General features: G+C 36.3%; 1 protein-coding gene across 2 annotated transcripts in view; it reads left to right on the top strand.

Annotated features, from left to right (window-relative positions):
- LOC306871976 (SH2B adapter protein 3-like) overlaps positions 1 to 22,728 on the top strand; it is a 37,980-nt gene extending 15,252 nt beyond the window's left edge. Inside the window, exons 3-8 of one of the 2 annotated variants that reach the window (XM_079420276.1) lie at positions 13,575 to 13,679; positions 14,598 to 14,692; positions 16,184 to 16,269; positions 16,589 to 16,803; positions 17,454 to 17,625; positions 20,419 to 22,728. In XM_079420276.1, coding sequence (XP_079276402.1) covers positions 13,575 to 13,679; positions 14,598 to 14,692; positions 16,184 to 16,269; positions 16,589 to 16,803; positions 17,454 to 17,625; positions 20,419 to 20,759 — 1,014 coding nt within the window. In that variant the 3' untranslated portion in view covers positions 20,760 to 22,728. The remainder of the gene's footprint in view (positions 1 to 13,574; positions 13,680 to 14,597; positions 14,693 to 16,183; positions 16,270 to 16,588; positions 16,804 to 17,453; positions 17,626 to 20,418) is intronic. The other variant, XM_079420277.1, reaches the window with a different exon arrangement.
- Positions 22,729 to 23,189: the final 461 nt, after the last annotated feature.

Genomic DNA, 23,189 nt, shown 5'->3' with positions numbered 1-23,189 from the left:
GAAACTGTGCGGTTTCTTGCGTTCTTACATGTATGTGATGTTTTTTGGAAGGCTTGAGAAACATCTGGTATTGGCCTCAAATGATGTTCATTAGACAGGGCTTCTAGGGGTGGAGACCACAGACCTTTAATTGCCGATGTAGTCTGAACAAGTTTGGTCGAGTGCTTACAAAGTTTGATGAGTGCTTAAAAACCTTAAAATGAAAAGAAATGAAGACGGACACCAGGAAATCCAGCGGTGCGCAATGCATTTGAGCTCATGAAGTGTGGATTTGTGGATTGGATGAAACTTTAGAGACTTGTGTTTGTGTTGTATGTCGACGTCTTCTGATGTGGCTTGTTGGTGTGTGATCAAGCGAGAAAGAAAACATGCTGTATCAAAGTTAGATTTCAGATTTTGCAATTAGTTTTGTGTCTTGTTTTTCTAGTATTATTCGCTGCCAGTGCTGTGGAAAAATATTTCTAATTCTAGAAAACCGCATCCTCCCATCTGGAGCGTGTTAGAGCTTCACGGTGACCTTATGCACATGCAGATGCTCACACAACTACATCCAGAGTCGTTTCAACTCTTTAACAAGCCAACAACCGAATCAGATCAGCAACACAGTATTTGGTATAAAAACAGGCTGCATGGATTTAAACTGAAACCAATGTCCAATTGTATAAGATATATGGTAGTTGTATATTGTGTTTTTGCTTGAGTTTTAATAAAGTGAAATATTGATAGCACCTTGGATGTGGCAGTATTTTTCTTATTTATTTTCTTCATAGAGATTTAAAAAATATTGACGCAAACTAACTTGCTAACTTATATGAAGAAAAAAAATTGCGTTAAAGTTAAAAAAATAAAAATAAAACTATTCTCTATGGAGAAAATGAATGGGATTTTTACTTGCAGAACCTGACTGTTAGGCTCTGTTTACATGCCCTCGTTTGTTTTCCATTTGACTTTTGAAGAAACCGTTTGAAACTTGCCTGAAACCCAAACTGAGACTCAAAGTTTCATTTCTTAACATGATCAAGAGCTGCTCTGACCTCGTACCCGTCTTTATCAATATGAAAATCTGCAGATTGATAAGTAGGCCACAGTCATCAGTCATAGCGAAATCAGAAATGTCCCTTTTTCCCCGAAAGCATAACACTTGACAATTTAAAACCAAGAATTATATCACACATAGAGATGCAGAGAGCAGCAAACGCTCTGATGCAGTTTCAAAGATGTAAAGGCACGCACACATAGTTGCAGACCGTGCACTGGTTCACATGATGATGATGATGACAGCATTTTTGATTTAGCTCAAAGCTGCAAAGTACACATTTTCCTGTGTATCAACTTTTTATAATTTGCATGATTGAATTTTATTGCATGCATCGTTTTCAGTGCATCACTCTTTTCTCATTTGTCATTTTGAAAATGCATTATTTGAAATTGTACTTTCATGCCACATGTGGTCTGTTTGGGTCGCAACCCAAAACTGACTGATTCTGAGGATCATTTTGCATATTTTTGGACCTGCATAGTTCATGATAATATTAATACATTTTATGTATGACATTTGTTACTTGCATGAATCAATGCTCTATACAGTTACAAAAACAATTACTGATAAAATCAGTGTAGAATAATCAATACAAGTTCCAAAAAGTCGTTATTTTGGGATATAATAATTTGAATAACCTGAAATAATGTTAAATCAAACAACATTTAATTTATTAAGATCAGGCATGTGCTATACATCCCACTTTATTTATAAGTATGTATGTGGTGTGTGTATGTGTGTGTGTGTGTGTGTGTATATGTATATGTATATATTTTTTATTAATATTATTATCTGTGCACATTGTTTGGCCTATTTAATAATTTAGTGTTTTTACACCTCATGGTTTCCATTAACTGACTGGTTTGTTTTGTCTGTGGTCTGCTGCTTTATTTATTTACTGATATAGCTCAATCATTAGTAGTGAAGCACATCATTGCATATGAGAGTTCCTCATCTTTGGGTGGTTGTGTGTTTTTGTGTAAAACACATTCAGCCAATACCTTTGAGAGCTGTGCACTCAGAGGACAAACATGGCCATGTGGGTGTTGGGTGTGAAACAGCCCCTGCTCAAAATATTGACTGTGTAACATTGCAGTGTCGCCTGTAATTCAACAGTACAGCCCCATGACGCCTCTGCTATGCATCACTGAATGCTTATTTTTTTGGACTCAGCCACTGTTGAGGGGCCCCAGTGTGAATATTCACAACAGCTGTGCGGTTTGTGAAATATTGTATACAATAGGTTTTGGGTGAATTTTTATAGGCATGTTAAGGATAATTAATACTAGTGGTAGCACTTTAGTATAGGTACCAATTCACCCAAAAAGGAAAATTTGATGTTTATATGCTTACAGTTGCAGTCTGTCAGTCATATAATGGCAGTCAATGGGACTCGCGGCTTTGAGAGAAAAAAAAAACATACACAGACAAAACCAAATGAAACCCTGCGGCTCATACGATACATTGAGGTCTTAAGACACGAAACTATCGGTCTGTGCAAGAAACTGAACAGTATTTAAATAAAAAATTTTTTACCTCTGATCCCCCACATTTTAACTCTCAAAGCCGTGGGTCCCATTGACTGCCATTATATGACTGACAGACTGCAACCGTTTGAGTTAATCTTTGTTTGTGTTCTACTGAAGAAACAAAGTCACCTACATCTTGGATGACCTTGGGTATCTTCTGGCCTTCAGATGGAGATTTACTACTGATCACAGAACCGTGCTTCACTGAATGATACGCATGACAATCGCAGTTTCTGTCTAATCGCAATTTTGATTTTAAGAATGGCCCACATGAATCATTTGGTCTTAAATTGCACAACATTGGCCATGCTGTGTTTGCTTTTGCTTATAGCCAGTGAAGATTCAGTAAGGGATTCAATGCACTGATTCAGACCGATAACTTGAGTTTGAGTGTGCTTTTTACTGATTCATTCAGGGAACTGGCTAACATACATGAGTCTTTTGATCTCAAATTGGGCTACATTGACAATGCTATGTTTGTTGCTGCATGCAGCCAGCGAAGAGTCACCAAGTGATTCTTTACACTGATTCAGACCTATAACTTGTGAATTTGAGAATGATTTTGACTGATTCATTCAAAGAACGTGATGATCTGAGTCATTTGTTCCTGAGTTGGACTACATTGGAGGTTCTATGTTTGTTGTTTGCTTGCAGCCACTGAAAACTCAGCAAGCAGCAAGTGATTCATTACACTTGTTCAGACTGTTAACTTGGGAGTACGAGAATGCTTTTGACTGATTCATTCAAAAAACTGGCTCACAAATATTTTTTTCCTGAATTGTACTATATTGGCCATGCTATATGTTTGTTGTTATGTGCAGTCAGTGACGATTCAGCGAATGATTTGTTACACTGATTCATTCAATGATCTGTCAGTTTGAGTGCTTTTACTGATTCATTCAAATAACTGGCTCAGACTCACATGAGTCATTTGGACCCAAATTGGACTTCAATGGCCATGCTATAGGTTTGTCGTTGCATGCAGTCGGCAACAATTCAGACCAATAAGTTTTGAGTTTGCTTTTGACTGATTCATTCAAAGAACCAGTTCACAGGAACATTTTTTCCTAAATTGGACTACATTGGATGTGCTGTATGCTTGTTGCTGCATGCTGCATTGTTGCTGACAACAGTATAGAATTTGAGCGACCTAATATTGGTAAACTTACTGAAATGTAGTTTGAAAGCACTTTTGAACCAATTTATTAAAATAAGTAGAATAAAAAACACTGTAGTAGTCATACTTTTAGCAGTGTCAGACCCATTCAGACACTGTAATTGCATCATGCTGGTTTGAATTTTACCATCTTATTTCTCATCCACGAGTGTGTAATTTACACCTGGCATTTTCTGTCTGACCACACCAGAGATGCATTGGACTCGTGGTATAAATGCAATCCAGCTAAAAAAAAATATAGGAAATGCATGTTAATGCCAGGTGTAAAGAGGCCTTATTTGTTATTTCTGCATCGCATGAATCCAGCGGTCTTCTGCATGTTAGGATGAGCAGAGGCCATCTCAGATGCAGAGACCTGCTTTTGTTCAGTTTTGGTCCCCTGACTTGAGCACATGGTGTTTAGGTTTCTCAGCGTGGTTTTCAGTGTGTGTTCATGTGTAAAGCATGCCCGGGCTCTTTAATTTGTATATCAAAGGTGTTTGCTCGCAGCGTGTTTGTGTAAATGCAGTGAAGTGTTGTGCAGTGTGTTTTTCTCTCAGCTAACAGCTGTTTCAAGATGGGTCTGCACTGCAGGTGGCGACGTGACGCTCCAGTTTTGATGTGTCATACCAAGACCGTTTCGATGCAGTATAGATGCTGTCAGTCATTGCAGTAGGTGTATTTTTGATTTGTTGCATTGTGTTTGTGATGTATACTGCAACACAAATTGAATATATACTGCGGTTGCATTCTAGACTTTGTCATGTTACAGATGATGTATATTCAAATGATAAATCTGAAGAATAAATGACAAACCGATTTGCTTCTGCATCAAAGTTTAAAATAAAATTTTTAAGATTTTTTGGTTGGACTAAATATGCTAGGCACATAAAATAGTTACATTTTATACATTTTTAATAAAAAAAGTTATTTCATTTTTTTATTAATTAAACTTTGTTCATCTTCGGAACATTAATTAAGATGAAATCTGAGAGCTTGCTGAACCTCCATAGACAGCAACACAACTGAAATGCGCATGCTGTCCTGTGTTCAACATAAGCAGCAGCGCCATGCGTAATGTGTTGTTTACATGCAGAGGAAGACATGTGGACGCGTTATGATGCTCTCCACAATGGCGGCACGCCGCAGCAGACGGGATGAGGAGAAATACTTATTTTTGTTTTCTTTGTGCAAAAAAAGTATTCTCGTAGCTTTGTAAAATTGCGGTTGAACCACTGATGTCACATGGTCTATTTTACCGATGTCCTTGCTACGTTTCTGGATCTGGGAACATTTCAGTTGCGTTGCTGTCTATGGAGGGTCAGCGAGCTCTCAGATTTCATCAAAAATATATTTTTGTGATCCGAAGATGAACGAAGGTCTTACGAGTTTGGAATGACACACGGGTGAAGAATTAATCACAGAATTTAGATTTTTGGGTGAACTATCCCTTTAATAAATACATATTTATTTATTCATTCAATGCAGTGCAATGCAACAGAATAGCCTTAGATGATTACATGTCATCATAAACTAAACACACACACACACATATATACATATATATATGTATATATGTATATATATAGTTTTATGACTATATATGTGTGTGTGTGTGTGTGTATATATATACACACACACACACACACACACACACACACACACACACACACACACACACACACACATATATATAGTCATAAAACCTTTTATTTAACTTAACTTATTTTACTTAAATTTATAATGTTTAATTATTTGATAGTTACATTTTTAAATACAACATTTTAAAATTATTTACTATACTATTATATACTGTAAGAATATTCTCATTATTATTAATAATAAATACTGAATGAATACAATTCTACCATAAATGCCATAATAATCAATATGAAAAATCTTTATGAAACAGAATAGCCTAAGATGATTGCATGTCATAAAAATAAAGAAAAATCAAATATAATATGCCTTTACTTTGGACATTGTTTTAAAATGACAATACATTATTTGTCAGCAGTTTTTGAATCACTTTCACTTACAAAATGTTTATTTTTTTCCATTTAAATGTAGTGTTTTTCCATTAAAAAAAAATGTGTGTGGGAATTATATTTTTATCTAATTTTTTAGAATATGGAAAATTCAAAGAAAATTATGATGGAGGTTTCTTTAGCCCTCATCTACCCCAAATGAGAGAATATTAGTTTCTGGCATGCAGCGAATCACTAGCAGTGCAGTCTGGCTGTGAGTGGATTATTGATTCTATATTGCGAGCATGTGTGGGCATTGTTGCAACTCTTTATGTTAAAACCTGCAACCGCTGAGCTGGTATACCTGACCTCACTGAGTTACCCATGGAAAGCACCGCTCGCTCCCCCTCAGTCTCTCTCTTTCTCTCTCTCTCTGTTCATCTCTGTGTCTCGTTGTGAGCGTGTAGGTGCTGTGGTTCAGCTCCTCTAGTCCGTAAACAGGATGCTTGCTCGACCTGTGTGAATATGAAGATGAATATGAGTAGTGTGTGTGTTTTAACATTTTGCCATGTTGTGTCATTGTACTCACACTTTCCAAAGTGCATGTGCATTTATTGTGAATAAGCCAATAAATAATTTTATGAATATAAAAACATTTAAGCATTTTCTCAACATGTTATTGTTACAGGCGAACAAGTGTTTTTGAATCTGCAGCTACAGATAAACTACTCAAGCTGGGAGAAAGATTGCATTCAAAAAATGAGAAAAAATAAACTCTTTAGCTAAATGCATTAATGCACTTTTTTAGTTTTTTCTTCCTTGCAGTGCATTTAATGCAGAAACCACTTTATGCATTAACACAGGTAGCGGTGGATGACGAGTGGTTTTGCTAGCTGTTTCAGATTGCAGAAAACATCCTTTTTTTAAAGAAAAGTAAGATATTTGTCCATCATCGGGAGGTTTTGACTGACACAGGAAACTTGCTCTCTTTTTTTCTTCTGCGCTTCTCCCTCTCTCTTTCTCTGTTTCTTTCTTTCATGTCTATTTTCTAAATAGTACTAAAGCTGTGGTGGGGCTTTCGAGAGCAGCAGTAAAGGTCAGAGTGATTGACACTCTTTTTTAGCAGCGCACAGGGAGAGAGAGAGGGAGGTAAATAAATGCAGGAGTGTAAAAATAAAGCCTGTGAAAACCATGTGTAAACCATTCTGACCTAGGAAGGGATCGGTCTTTAGCACAGCATGTACGTTTGTACAAATGTGCGAGTGTGTGTTTAAAAAAGTAATGTAAAAGAAAATGTTATAGGCTGAAAAACATGCTAACTGTCAACACTACTGAAGAGCATTAATATAAAATACTGAATATATGTATATATATTTATATATATATATGTATGAATGTATGTAATATTATATACTCTAAAATGCATGATTTTAAATTAAGTATATATGGAATTTTCAAAAATTTTGGAAAAAACATTAAATTGAATTAAGGCAAATATTAATAAAGTATTAAAATGTATATTTGTGTAAGGATTTCATTAACAGTTATTTCAATGAAAAAGCATCAAATGTAATGTGTCACAGAAATTGTGGGAATGTCCGTCCAGTAGAGAAAAGTTTTGCTCAGCAAGAAAAACAATTAGAGGGAACATTGCTCCCACGGGTCCTTAAATTTGAAAACTAAATTGAAGAGTTTTTAAGGCCTTATACCATTTAACGTGTTTAAAACTGTCTAAGAAATCATTTTTCAAATTGCCTTAAATAGATTTTTAAGAATATATTTGTGTATTGAAAATGTTTTTGATTGACATTTATGGTCTTTATTTTATTTGGGCTAGTTAAATAAATTTTCGGGCTACCAAAATCTGAAGAGTACCTGCCCGAAGGGCTACCAGGGATTTCGAAATTTTGCGAGCCGTGTGTGTGTGTATATATATAGGTATATACATATATGTAATTACACTACATATATATATATTCAAACGGTCATATCTGTATTTTTATTAAGCGGACCAGGACCATAGACTTCAAATCTGTACTTCATAAGCTTACATTCTCACAAAAGATCATCACTGAAACATCTCTTCCTAGTGTCGTTTCTAGATTCATTTCTGATTGTTATTTCTAATTTCATTGCGTGACTCATTTTGAAAGGCTGTTCTGAGAATGTGAGCAAAAGCAAAAGTAACTATTAGGAAGTGGAGGTATTCAGATGAATGGCGTGGCTGTTTGTTGTGGCATTTTAAACGGCACTCGTACACAACACATGCATAATTAAACCATGTAAAATGCGGTAACACCAGAGAACGTCTGTGAGTTGACATGAAACTTTTTAATGTGAGGATGAGCCATGAAATCCTTGTGCAATCAAAAAAAACATTTTAAAAGTTAAATCAAGTTAACACATAGACTGTGAGGTTGGCCTTACAGGCATCTCATGCATTTCCACATGGACAGCTGTTATTGCATTAAAACTCAATTAAAACTCAAATTTTGCAGGAAATGCACTTCAAACTTGTGTCAGAAAATAGGTAAACAACATTCTACACAGCTTCGCAAAATGTTTGTGTTGTGTAGAGTGAGAGGAAATATTCCAGTCTCGGAAACAGGGGCCAAATATGGTCCTAGAAATCAAGCTAATGTGTATTTCTTCGTTTAAGAGCGGTCATGAACACTGACCTTAACTGAGGCAAGTGAGGCCTGCAGTTCTTTAGATGTTGTTGTTAGGTCTTTTGCGACCTCTTGGATGAGTGTAAACTTGTAATTTTGGTCGGCCGGCCACTCCTGGGAAGGTTCACCACTGTTCCATGTTTTCTCCATTTGTGGATAATGGCTCTCACTGTGGTTCGCTGGAGTCCCAAAGCTTTAGAAATGGCTTTATAACCTTTTCCAGACTGATAGATCTCAATTACTTTTTCTCATTTGTTCCTGAATTTCTTTGGATCTCAACATGATGTGTAGCTATTTCACTTTTTCACACAGGGCCATGTGGGTTTGGATTTTGTTTTCCCTTCATAAAAAAAACCCCTTCATTTAAAAACTGCATGTTGTGTTTACCTGTGTTATCTTTGATTAATATTTAAATTAGTGTGATGATCTGAAACATTAAAGTGTGACAAACATGCAAAAAAATAAACAATCAGGAAGGGGGCCAACACTTTTTCACACCGCTATATATATATATAATATAGTTTTAATAATCGTTTGTTTGTAATGGTATGCATTCTAGCAGGACTTTTGCTGGCCAAATGGGTGCCCTAAACCAAATTGTATATTATGGAAGTAAAAAAAAACACCTACTATCGGGGTCAAAACAGAACTTTAATAAAATAAAGTAAATAAATTGTACTTAAATTGTATTATTTACAAATTACAATTGTAGCTCTAGTTAGGCTTACCTATGGCTATAATTTTATTAATACAGTTGTCTGATTGATTTTATATTCTCAAGCATTCAGAGATAATGCAAAATAAGTTTTAATACAATAAAACCATGGTTAATTTTGGTAAGGGTTGTGATGTCCACATGTTTTTTTGTTGAAGAAATTATAGAGGCTGTCATCTCTCACAAAAGGTGTCCAAAAATGTGTGGTTAACATGGCTACAAGAACCATGATTTTTGGTTTTATTCATAGGAAAACCATGGCTAATTTTCATAAGGGAACATGAAAACTCAGAGGGAATATTAGATGCGTTGGTGGTAGTGAAATTTTTACCGACATTAAAACACGTTATTCACGTCAACAGCCAAAAAAGTTTCAAAGGATTATGAATGTTCCTGAAAGTAATGCATGGGCTTCATCCTCATCTTTTTTTTTTTTTCTTGGCGTCAGATTGTTGATGTCTTTTCACAGGCACAGTTGTCCATTAATTATGATCATTTACATTCAACCGCAAACGTAGGGGAAGTTGTGGCTTAAATGTTAGAGAGTCGGACTTGTAATCCAAAGGTTGTGGGTTCGAGTCTCGGGCCGGCAGGGATTGTAGGTGGGGGGAGTGAATGTCCAGTGCTCTCTCCACCCTCAATACCACGACTGAGGTGCCCTTGAGCAAGGCACCGAACCCCCAACTGCTCCCCGGGCGCTGCAGCATAAATGGCTGCCCACTGCTCCGGGTGTGTGTTCACGGTGTGTGGGTGTTCACTGCTGTGTGTGTGTGTGTGTGTGTGGGTGTTCACTGCTGTGTGTGTGTGTGTGTGTGTGTTCACTGCTGTGTGTGCACGTTGGATGGGTTGAATGCAGAGCACGAATTCCGAGTATGGGTCACCATACTTGACAGTATGTCACAAAAAAAAACAAAAAAACATGAGGTGCCAACAGTCTCATTTTATTTATTAAGGGAAAAAGCTGTCCAAACCTACCTGGCCCTACATGAAAATTGAATTGCCCCCTCCTGTTAAATCATGAAAGAACTGTGATTAACCACATTATTTTAGAAATCTGAGTTAAATTTCACTAGCCACACCCAGGCCTGATTACTACCAGACCTGTTGAATCAAGAAATCACGTAAATAGAACCTGTCTGACAAAGTGAAGCATGCTTAAAGAGCAAAACATGCCGCGATCTAAAGAAATTCAAGAATAGATGAGAAACAAAATAGTTGACATGTATCAGTCTGGAAATGGTTATAAAGCCATTTCTAAGGCTTTGGGACTCCAGCGAACCATGGTCAGAGCCATTATCCACAAATAGAGAAAACTTGGAACAGTGGTGAACCTTCCCAGGAGTGGCCAGCCTACCAAAATTACACCAAGAGCGCAACAACGACTCATCCGAGGTCATAAAAGAACCCAGAACAACATCTAAAGAACTGCAGGCCTGTGTTCATGATTCAACAATAAGAAAGAGACTGGCCAAAAACGGCTTCCATGGGAGAGTTCCAAGGCGACCAAAAAGAACACAAAGGCTCGTCTCACATTTGCCAAAAAATATCTTGATTATCCCCAAGACTTTTGGGCAAATATTCTGTGGACTGATGAGACAAAAGTTTAATTTTTTGGAAGGTGTGTGTCCCGTTACATCTGGCGCAAAACCAACACAGCATTTAATTAAAAGAACATCATACCAACAGTCAAACTTGGTGGTGGTAGTGTGATGATCTGGGGCTGCTTTGTAGCTTCAGGAAATGGATCACTTGCCATAATTGATGGAATCATGAATTCTGCACTCTTTCAGAAAATCTTGAAGAAGAATGTCCGGCCATCAGTTTGTGACCTCAAGCGCACTTGGGTTATGGAGCAGTACAGTGATCCCAAAACACCAGCAAGTCCACCTCTGAATAGCTCAAGAAAAACTAAATTAAGGTTTTGGAGTGGCCAAATCAAAGTCCTGACTTAAATCCGATTGAGATGCTGTGGCATGACCTTAAACAGTCCATTCGTGCTTAAAGACCCTCCAGTGTGGCTGAATTAAAACATTTCTGCAAAGAAGAGTGGGCCTAAATTCGTCCACAGCGATGTGAATGGCTCACTGCCAGTTATCGCAAATGCTTGATTGCAGTTGTTGCTGCAAAGGGTGGCACAACCAGTTATTAGATTTAGGGGGCAATTACTTTTTCACATAGGCCCAGGCAGGTTTGGACAGCTTTTTTCCCTTAATAAATGAAATCATTATTTCATAACTGAATTTTGTATTTACCCAGGTAATCTTTGTGTAATATTAAAATTTGTTTAATGATCTGAATCATTAAAGTGTGACAAATATGCAAAAAATAAAAACAGGAAGGGGGCAAAAACATTTCACACCAAGGTGTATATATATATATGGTATGCAAACTGTGTACTCTGCGTTTAGGGAGCGGCGGTACTGCATACTACTTTTAATAGTATTTTGTTTGTAATGTATGCATGCTATAGTTTTAATAGATGTTTGTAGCTATGCTACTATTTATATACAACTTCAAATGATCTTTTGTTCATCTGTATGTTCACCAGTTTAAATGTTGCACCAATCATCTTTTATTAGCAACTGTATGTATGCTAGTTTAAATCATTGTTTATATGTAACCATATTCATGCTAGCTGTATAAAATGTTTTGTCTGTAAACATATTTATATGCAGCTAGAACTGTAATTATCGTAGAATATGTGATAGGAATTGCAAACTGAACAAGAAACATGGGTGTCAAAAGTTATCAAATATCCAGCTATTTTATAGTAATGTCTTGGTAATATCTTTGACGCTGATTCTCAGACTCAAACTAAGTCTTCTTTAGTATTAGTTCCTAGAAATCTTAACATCAGAGTTGCTTGTATGGAAATCTGCTCCAAGTTTAATAGCAAGTTTCTTGCATGTGTGAAGAGAAATGGAGAAGAGAAACCAATCATCTGTTTTACCGTATATGTGTGTGGTGTTTAATACTTCCATCACTTCTTGTTTTTCTGGAATTACTGCAGAAGTGTGTGTGTATGTGTGGATGTGAATGAGTCAGTGGTGTTTTCTGCTCTCCTCTATGTGAGAGTTGACTGCAGTTCAAAGAGGAAAGACCGTAATATTACAGTACCGTTGATTTGGAATGAGCCTGTGCGTGTGAAGCTATTTTAAGCCATGATTCAATCTGACTCACTCTAAATGACAGATTTCTTTGAGAGAGAAAGAGCTTCTTCATTTCCAAATGTTTGATGTGTCAGAACTCAGGACACACTCTGGAAATTCCTGCAGCTCTGAGCGTCCGGATTCATTTGCAGCTCTCACAACTTCCCGGAATCCGCTCTCATTTTTTCCCAAGGAGATTGTGTGTGTGTGTGTGTGTGTGTGTGTGTGTGTGTGTGTGTGTGTGTGTGTGTGTGTGTGTGTGTGTGTGTATGTGTGTGTGTGTGTGCGTGTAGGCGTAGGTCGAAGGTTTCAGATCACGGGTCATAGCTCTATTCTCTCTTAATTTCCAGATGAACATTCTTAGCTAATCCCAGTAGAACAAGGAAGTCATCCCCCTCAAGGAAATCAAGCCCACACTGGAGTGTGTCATGCACTAGAAATCTATGTTTTATCATCAATGACATTGTCCTTGTTTGTCAGATTGTATGTCTGAGTGGTGCAATATTATGTTTTATTGATTTAGAAAGAAACTTGTTTGGTTTTGTGTCAGTATGGTAGTCCAAATCTATGGAAGCTTGTCAATTGCAACTTTTTATCTCTGACTTTTTTCTTGGTAATATGAAATTATAGCTCACAATTCAGACTTTTTTCTCAGAATTGTAAGTTTATGTAGAAGTTCTGAGAAACAAAAAGTCAGAATTGTGAAATAAAAGTCACAATTACCTAAATGTATTCTTTTATCCTGTGGCGGAAACAAGCTTATTCAATAGGAGAGAGAAAAAACGAACTGAGAGATGTAAACTCAGAATTCTAAGAAAAGAAACACAGAATTGCATGAGGTAAAAGAATTCTGAGAGTTCTGACCTCTTTGCAAGGAAAAAAGTGAGATACAAACCCCTAATTGCAAGGGATACATTTTCGCAATTCTGTCTCTTTTAGTTGATTCTGTGGCAGAAACGAGCTTCTTGTGAGTTTTTTCTTAATATAAAATTAAACCGAATAAAACTTTTATCTCACAAATGAGAATAATATAAGCTGTAGTGTTCAGTTCCTGAGTAAGAATTCTTTTAATGCAGTGTCAAAGTTGCTGGTGTGGAAATCTGCTCTAAGTTTAGTAGCATTTACAAAGATATATACAGAGAAGAGCAACTTTTTCAAGAGAAAAGGTTTGCTACCGTACAACATTTAGGCTAATGCATTTACAAAAGTAGTAAAAATACAACATACAAGCTCAATATAAATGCTAAAGGAGGTTTTCGAGTTTATATATGGAAGCAAATGTTTCTAAAGACATAATGCAACTATTATATGATTATATTAAAAAGATGTGTTGCTTTCTTTGTGTTTTAGGACTACAAAACACCAAAGCTCACCGTACCCTGTTCGGACATCCAAGAGATTCGACGCTGTAATCGCCTGGAGATGCCAGACAACATGAACACATTTGTCTTAAAGGTGAACGAAGACACACACAGTCATGAATTATTACACACTGGTTCATTTTATTGATAAACTAATATATTCAAGAGGCCGATTCTTTTGGATGATATTAGACCATTTTAAGAATATGTGTATAGGCACATCCTGTCTTCAAAATGATTGGTGCAGGTAACTATGTAATATATATAATGACCACATTGATTTATTTATGTAGTTTACATTTATACGTGGAAATCAGCAAGGTTTTATGACCTTTGTAAACTTTTTTTTTTTTTTTTTCTGCTGAAGTCGTCATGCTTAGTAGTGGGTTTTCCTTTGGTCTCTGCTGATATCTAGAGAGCAGAGGCTGATGGCCAATCTAAAGCAGTCGCTGATGCCAGCGCCTTGTGGTGCGACAAGCTTTTTTCTATCTAAAACTATACAGTTTTAATGCTTAATAGAATTTGGAATAGTAATTTTAAATGTATATATTTAAATAAAAGGCTTCTATATTTAAATAATAGCTTTTATGATTTAATAATAATTGAGAGACTATATGGAATAGTTTTTTCGAATGTATATATTTAAAGCTGAAGTATGTAACTTTTGGCGCTCTGGCGGTTAATAAACAGAACTGCATGCGTCTTGAGGAAGAACGTGTGTGTGTGTATTTTTATTTTATTTTGTTAAATATTTTAAGCAAATTCTTTGTGAATCTAGCTTCAAATTTACTCAAAAATATTGTAAAACATGATGCATATAATAATCCAAAATCAGCCAATTAATCAGCCTGAGGAATAACTTAGTCAGACACTGTGTTTGGTATGAAAAACCAAAGAATTTTCATACCAGAACATGTTTTTTATGAATCCCTTACAAAAAAATAATTTCTAAATCTTTTGTGTTCTGTTCTGTTGGTTGATGTGTTTCTTTTTTTCTCCATTCTCCGCTCAGGTTACTGGTCATCCGGGTAGTTTTATATTTGAGGCCGATAATGAGCAGCAGGTGAGCTCTTGGACCACAGAGCTCAGAGAATGCATCACCAGCAGGTGAGAGCGGCGCTTTCTGCGTTTGAACTACCTCTGAAGATCCCAGACATCTGCAGAAGTTCCTGACATTCCCCTACTGAGAAAACCCACTCACTTCCTCTTTTACACACACACACACACACACACACACATGCAGACACTCTCACACGCATAGAATAAAACCAAATTTAGTGCTAAAGAAATCCACGTCGTTTGGGTTCTCACATATTTTAGTATTTTTAAAAGTCTTAATTTGGATGTGCTTGGTTTGCCCACACACACACACACACCATCTGTGTGTTCTACACAAGCTGTGTCTTTTACAAAAGGTGTATTTGTGTGTGCAAATGCATGTGTTTCATTTCCTTTTATTGGTGTGAGGGTACTGAGAACTCAAGCCTGTGTGAATATATCAATGTGAGTTTTAGGAAGAGAGAGAGAGAGAACGAGAGTGAGGTTTTCCTGTTATTCTGATTACTAAGAATCTCAAGAACTCGACTCAGCACATCTCATGGCCTCCTTTCTATCCATGCCCCCTTCTCTCTCCTTTTTCTCTCTCTCTCATCTTATCATTTTATTTTTTTAACACTTTTTTTCAGCCCACCCTTCATGCATGCATTCGTCTTGACATAAGAGCATTGTATACAATAGTGTTTTCATTTGTCCAAGAATTACACGACACATTTCCTGACACGAACCAAAAGCTTTTGGTGCTTCTTTCTCCCGCAACTTCCCCAGACGCCCCTCCCCGAGTCTTGCTTCTGCTCTCTTTCTCTGTCCTTTCCTTCATTTCGTCCCTATAGGTTTCAAAGCCACGTCTGTTTTTCTGTCTAATTCTCATCCTATAAGATCTGCTCTCCTCTTGACCCAGTTTCTTGCTGTGTTCATTGCATTCATATTTATTTATTTCCTTTTTTTAATTAGTCACAATTTTCTCCCAGTTTTTCATGAGTTTTTACTCATTTTTATTTTTCACTCTTATCTTGTTCTTCCATTTCTAAAGTGACAAATAAACCAGAACTATTTTTGAAATCTCTCTTTTAATAATTTGAAGAATAGCAATGAATAACAATAATTAATACAACATGTATTTTACTAAAACAATATAATAAACAGTAGTTGCTATAAAATGTAATATGTAATGGAAAATCGAACTAGAAATAATGTAAAATGATTTTAAAATAATTAAAAATCATTGTTTTAAAGTTTATTAATTAAAATGTATTTAAAAAAAGACCAACATTCTTTGAAATAAATGCCAGCTGGTTTTATGCTTTGTAATGTAATGCAGTGACATTCACACATTTATAAGTGTTAAACACGTGTATGCATGGCAAAAAATAACTGTTATCTCTCATGATCGTCATTGAAAGCTTTGCTTTGTAGTGTGGATATATACCTTAGAATATGTGATGGAATGTTATTGACCGCATTACATCCTGTGACCTCTTCATTATGCAATTAAAGGAGTTCATAGATGTTTATGAGCCGTTTATGTATGTGTGATTCCAGGTCAGATAGTGTGGATGGAGAACCGTTTCCTGTTAGCGATTCGCTCAACGCAGCTCGCAGAGGGAGCACAGAGCCCGGCGGCCAGGGTGAGTCACGTACACACACACACACACACTCTCTTACTTAAATATCAACACTTATATTACTGCAAATAATCTAAAATAACTGAGAACTGAAGACATTTGTGGTTGAATCGACCAAAACATGGTGTAAACAGGGCTAAAAACGGTCAATTTTGATGTAATGGCATCTTTTTGTTATACAGTTACATTTTCTGCATAGTAATAGATTTCCACTATAGCATATGTCTTTTGGTTTTATAAACTTAACAGATTATTTTGCATGGTAATGGTCTGCTCTGATGTCTGTAAACTTTCTGTCTCGTGTGTGTGTGTGTCTCCGCAGGCTCTCTGGGTTTTGGACTCACGGAGCACGCCTACAATAAAACGGATCACTTCCTGTCCTCTTACCCATGGTTTCATGGGCCCATATCACGTGTGCGGGCTGCCTACCTTGTCCAGCATGCCGGGTTCAGTGGTCATGGGAACTTCCTCGTGAGACAGAGCGAGACGCGGAGAGGAGACTACGTCCTCACTTTTAACTACCAGGGCAGAGCAAAGGTAATGAGGTGTAATCATCATCATCCTCCTCATCCTCATTATCATGAATGACAAAAACGTATATATTATATTGATTTAATCATATTTTATAAAAAAAAAACCACAAGGGACAGAACCATGTAAATGTATGAGATTGGCCATTATAGCAGTAGTGACCAAATATGGATTTTTCATTATATTTATTTGTATTTTTTTTATTTATTTGTATTTGATGACTTATTGACTTGTTAATTTTCTATAATAGTTCATTTTTATGTATGCTTCTTTTATTCGTATCAGGTTTTGGCATCTAAACAGGGCTTATTGCCTATTCAGTTTTTTTCTGATTGTTTTAAATGATTATCGTTTTTTTTACTGTGCTTTATATTATTTGAATGCTACTGTAATAAAAAAAACAACAACAACACAAAACATAAAAAAACAGCAGAACCATTTAAATGTGTAAGATTGTCCATTATATCATTATTAGTTTTAGTCATTACAAAAAAAATAATTATTTGTTAAAATTGTAGCAGTATCAAGTATATCAGATCTCTATATTGGTGTATTCCATATTGCTTAGTAAGGCAAACCTCTCTATGAATGTTGCACATCTTTCTGTTCACGTCTGTATTTATATTGCATTTTCCACTGTTTTTCTTCCTTTGCAGCATTTGCGTCTATCTTTAACTGAATGGGGTCAGTGTCGTGTACAGCACCTGCGTTTCCCATCAGTCATGGACATGCTGAGTCACTTCCGCAACTGTCCGATCCCGCTGGAGTGCGGCGCTGCATGCGAAGTTATGTTGGCCAATTATGTGCGAGTAAACCCCACTCACACAGGTAAGACTGTATTTTTCATAATTTTTATTAACAATGCATTTTGACCCTATTATATTAAAATTTTTGCATATTTGTGACAACAGCACATACATCATTTGCAGCAATAGCACAGACAAGCTGAACAAGTCATTCGCGTGAAACTTCAAAAACATAAGGGCTCGTTGGGATTTTGCTCTTTGTACTTTTGTTCAGATGGCTTAATGTGAGCAATATAACACATAAATGCCACAATGTGACGGATTGGAGGGAAAAAAAGTCTTTTAAACAATATTACTTAAGTCACCACAGATGTTTTCTTAGAAGACGACTTGATTTAAATCACTTCTGAGTCATTTTCACAGTCCGATGTAAACCATGTGATCTTGCAGGTCGTAATGGTTATTGGCCAGCTGGCGAGTAACTGTTTGATTTAGTCACCAAAGCCAATTTTTTTCACACATTTTGCACTTGGCAAGAATTAATTTTGGATTTTTGTTTGTAAACCATATTAAAAAGCATAATAAATATGTAATAAATCTAGTTTATGTGATCATGCACTGTTTAGCACTGCACTGTTAAACTTACATAATGTAGAATAGTATATAATACAATAATTTATTACATAGCAGTTATTTATCTGGAAATGTTCAAGCAGCTAACATGCATACAATTTCTTTCTTGTCTCTCTGTCTCACACACACACACACACACATATACACACAGCTTGACAGGATCCGTTTTCCTCTTATGCTGTGTGGTTTAGATGGGTTTTAGTAGTTCAGAGAGACCTGACACAACGAAACATGCACTCTCTCTCTCTCACACACACACACACACAATCGTCCATACACTCATACCTATATCATCAGAACTGCAGACTCTTTACAGACTAACCTGCCATCAAGTTTCTGCAGTAAAGCTGTAAAATACACATATACACAGAGCCTAATGTTTTATCACACACATACATATACACATTTTAATAACATGCTCTACTTTGCGCTCATACTTCTATTTACTTCAAACACACTCCTAGATACTTGTAGAGGATGTAGAGTTTGAGAGTGTGAAGACGATGCCCTCTATGGGATACAGGGAGTATAATATGGTTATTGAGGTTTATTGTCAGATTTAAAATTGTTGATTTCCATCCATAATAATTTCTATTGATGGGCATCATTGTAAGGATACAGAACACTACCTTTCAAATGTTTGGGGTTATTGTTTTTAAATGAATTGTTTTTAAATGGGGGGGGAAGTCGTGGCCTAATGGTTAGAGAGTCGGACTCGTAATCCAAAGGTTGCGAGTTCGAGTCTCGGGCCGGCAGGGATTGTAGGTGGGGGGAGTAAATGTGCAGCGCTCTCTCCACCCTCAATATCACGACTGAGGTGCCCTTGAGCAAGGCACCGAACCCCCAACTGCTCCCCGGGCGCCGCAGCATAAATGGCTGTCCTCTGCTCCGGGTGTGTGTTCCCAGTTTGTGTGTGTTCACTGCTGTGTGTGTGTGTGTGTTCACTGCTGTGTGTGTGTGTGTGTGTTCACTGCTGTGTGTGTGCACGTTGGATGGGTTAAATGCAGAGCACGAATTCCGAGTATGGGTCACCATACTTGGCCGTATGTCACTTCACTTCACTTAAAAGATATCTCTTATGCTCACCAAGGCTGGAATTATTTGATAAAGATTCAGTAAAAACAGTAACATTGTGAAATATTTTTACGGTTTCAAATAACAGTTTTCTATTTAAATATATTGTAAAATCTAATTTATTCCTGTGATGCGAAGCTGAATTTTCAGCATCATTACTCCAGGGTTCCTTCAGAAATCATTCTAATATGCTGACTTGCTGCTCAGGAAACATTTCTTATTATTATCAATATTGAAAACAGTTTGCTGCATTACCTTTTTGTGGAAACGTGATGCATTAAATGACACTCTGATGAATAGAAATTTCAAAAGAACAGCATCAGCATTATAAATGTCTTTACTGTAACTTGATCAGTTTAATGCATCCTTGTTGAATAAGAGTATTAGTTTTTATCTTACTGACCCCAAACTTTTTAGCAATAATGTACTTGGTAATAAACAGTAATATTAATCAGAGTATTTAAGTAATATAAAAATGCATTATTTAATAATAATTACATCAACTGAAATTACTCTTTTTGAATGTCACTTTTTAAATTTATATATATATATATATATATATATATATATATATATATATATATATAAAAATCTCTGACCCTCCCATAGACAGCAATGTAATTAACATGATCAACGTCCAGAAACGTAGCAAGGAGATCGGTAAAATAATCCATGGGACATCAGGTAATTTTACGAAGCTACAAGAATACAAGTCATCGTAGCGCCATTTTGGATAGTACAGGTATGCCGATCTCGTTCAAATGAAAGTGTAAATAAACGTAGAAAACGTATCCGTGTGGCGCAGCTGACACAAAACAGCATACGCTGTTTGCGTTCAGTGGATACTCTCCAAAATGGCCATACGGTGACACGGAGACGAATTGTTGAATAAAGTGGTTATTTTTGTTTTCTTTGCGTACAAAAAGTATTCTGCCATGAATTTACAGTTTTCACGTTAGATCCATGTATACGAGAAGTTGAGAGTTCCAATGATTCTACATTTATAAGGGAAGAAACTAAAACGACATTGAACCTGAATCAAAACTTTATGTACCTTTTAATACTAACTACAACTAAAAACCAAAATGAAAACTTGACATTTTTGTGGCGGTTATGTGTTCTCTCACTGTTGTGTTAATGAAGTGTTTTCTCTGTTGCTTCTCTCTAGGCCAGTGTTCGGCTGTCGGCTCTCCAGTATTGGTGCCCTTCTCTCGCTGGAGCTCAGAGCCGAGTCTGGCTCACTGTAGTCCGGATTCATACCTTCACTCCAGCCCCTCCACGGCCCAGTCGTCAGCATTATCCGCTCTCCCGCATCGCATGCCCTCTTCTTTTCCAGACCGCCCCGTTCCTGTCCCACTGCGCCGGAGCGAGTCAGTGGGCCGCAGAAACCTGCTCCGCCACCCCAACCCGCTGCCGCCCCTACTGGCCAACCGGGACTCTGACTACGAACTGGAGCCGCCCGACAGGGGGCGCAAAAGAGCCATCGACAACCAGTATATGTTCTTCTGACAGAGACGGAGAACGAAAAAGAACAAAAGAAGTCGCAGATGAAATGTGCTCCAGAATTCCCGGCCGGATGGAGAGCATCCAGCAGCCAAATGGAGAAAGGAGTTGGAGTCGTGCGATATTGCGCATGAGACTCGACGTGGAGGCACCTGCGCGTGAACAATACTGCTGGACACCTGACACCCAGGCCTGCCAGCTGTCTACCTTGTGAATGTACTATACAGATGTTTCGCTATCAAATCGGTGTGTATTGTAGAATAGCTCGGAGGAATTGTTGGATGGGAACGTTTTGCGATGGCTGTTCAGTAAGTCGAACACAAACCAAGGGTTGATTCAAACACGTCCGTGTCTACACTGGAAGCGGATATCGCAACAACCTGAGGCCGTCTACACTGGATACAGTCACAATCAGCTATAGGCTCGAGGCTAGATTTTAGTAATCAACGATTACTAAAATGACAATAAAATTAGTTTGTCGATCAGACAAAAAAAATCTTTATTTTCGACAGAAATACATTATAAAATTGATTTTTCATGTGATTAATTTGATTACTATTTTTATGATTGGATATCTACAACTGCATATGCTTATACTAGAAATAACAAAATGATTCAAATTAGCACATCAGACTAGAAGGCGATTATTAAAATCATATCAAAATCATTCGAAAGAAATATTTTTTTCCACAGAAATCCATTATAAAAATTGATTTTGCATGTGATTAACTTTATCATTAATTTTACATATGTTCATATTCCTACAACTGCATATGCATATTGTTAGGGGGAAAAAATCTGTAAAATTAGTAAGGTTAAACTTCAGAAATTAGACAAAATGACAATAAAATCAGTTGGAAAAATCCTCATTTTCATCAGAAATCCATTACAAAATTGATTTTGCATGTGATAATTTTGTAATTATTTTTAAGTATGTTAGTAATCCTACAACTGCATATGCATATGGCTTAAAACCAAAACTGTTTAAAGTATATCAGACTAGAAGGCTAAGCTTCAGTCGAATATAATCAGTCGAACAAAATTATTATTACAAAATTTATTTTCCATGTGAATAATTGTATATAGATAAAAATTAAAAAAATTATGTCAGACCAGAAATATCATGAGCTGGATTTGATATAACGGTCAGAAGTTATTTAAACCTGTAAAGAATACAATTTATCACAAAGAAATTGAGCAAATTATATTTTTAATAAAAGCACTTCATTATAGATGTGGCTGGGGTCAGAAATGGAGAAATGGGGCGTCCACATCAGGTGCTCACAGTGTAGACAGCTCCGGAGTAATTTAGATTTGTTGCAGGTGTCTGGTGTAAATACGGTGGTAAACATCTAAAAGATTCTAGTCATTTTCAGTCTGGCTGCATACACACACACACACACACACACACACTTTCAGATTGTTTATTTCTTGTTCAGTTGTAGTAATACACAGGTTTCTTTGTTGTTTTGCATATTTAAAAAACAAATAATATGGATCGTAGAACCACAGTTTTACGTCAACACAGCGAGTCGTGTCATCTTGGATTCTAGAGGTTTACAATTTCATCTGACCAAAGAGTAAAATTAACCAAACCAGACCAGAAATACGTTGCGTTATGCCTCAATTATCATATTTTATAATGAATTTGTTTTACCCTGTGAACTCATTCTTTCTATCAGTTTTAACACATTTTAACCTGTTTCACAGCTTCATTAGCTGTGGAAATACTACTTTTAAACTAAAATCTGACACCATAAACAGTTGATTTTAAGCTAATTGTCCAAAAAAAAAAAAAACATTGCTTGATGTTTTCGGAGCTTGTTCTCCTTTGTGTCTCTTTTTGAATCATTGTGAATGTCTATATTTGTGGCTTAACACTACCACAATAATCAAATCTGTATCAAGCACAGATACCCAACTTTATATCTCATTCATACATAATTTGGCGAATCTCACATTTCACACTCAAGTCAAAAGAAAAAATATAGAATTAAAATAATTCGTAATTATAATTCAAATAAGTGTATATATATATATATATATATATATATATATATATATATATATATATATATATATATATATATATACAATTTTTTTTTTTTTAGGACCGTAAATATTTGTTTTAATATTTCATGATTATTTCCACGTTTCACTATTACTGTAATACAGTAATTTTGTACAATAATATTTTTCTTTTAAAAATTGCTGTAATACAATAATTTTATATACAAATCTGGATAAATTTAATGCAATACAGCAGATACTTTACAATTTAAATATATTATGCCATTTTTTTCCGTTATAGTTGGAGAGAATTACGGGGAGGATTCTAATGCTAAATAAATAATAATGGTCCTAAAATAGGCTTCATGCAATATAATTAAATTATTTTTCTTCTGGTCATGGGGTGACAGGTTTTGTGAGTTTCAA

This window comes from Barbus barbus, assembly GCF_936440315.1.
Source record: "Barbus barbus genome assembly, chromosome: 6".
NCBI lineage: Eukaryota > Metazoa > Chordata > Actinopteri > Cypriniformes > Cyprinidae > Barbus > Barbus barbus.
This window is presented reverse-complemented; position numbering and strand designations above follow the sequence as displayed.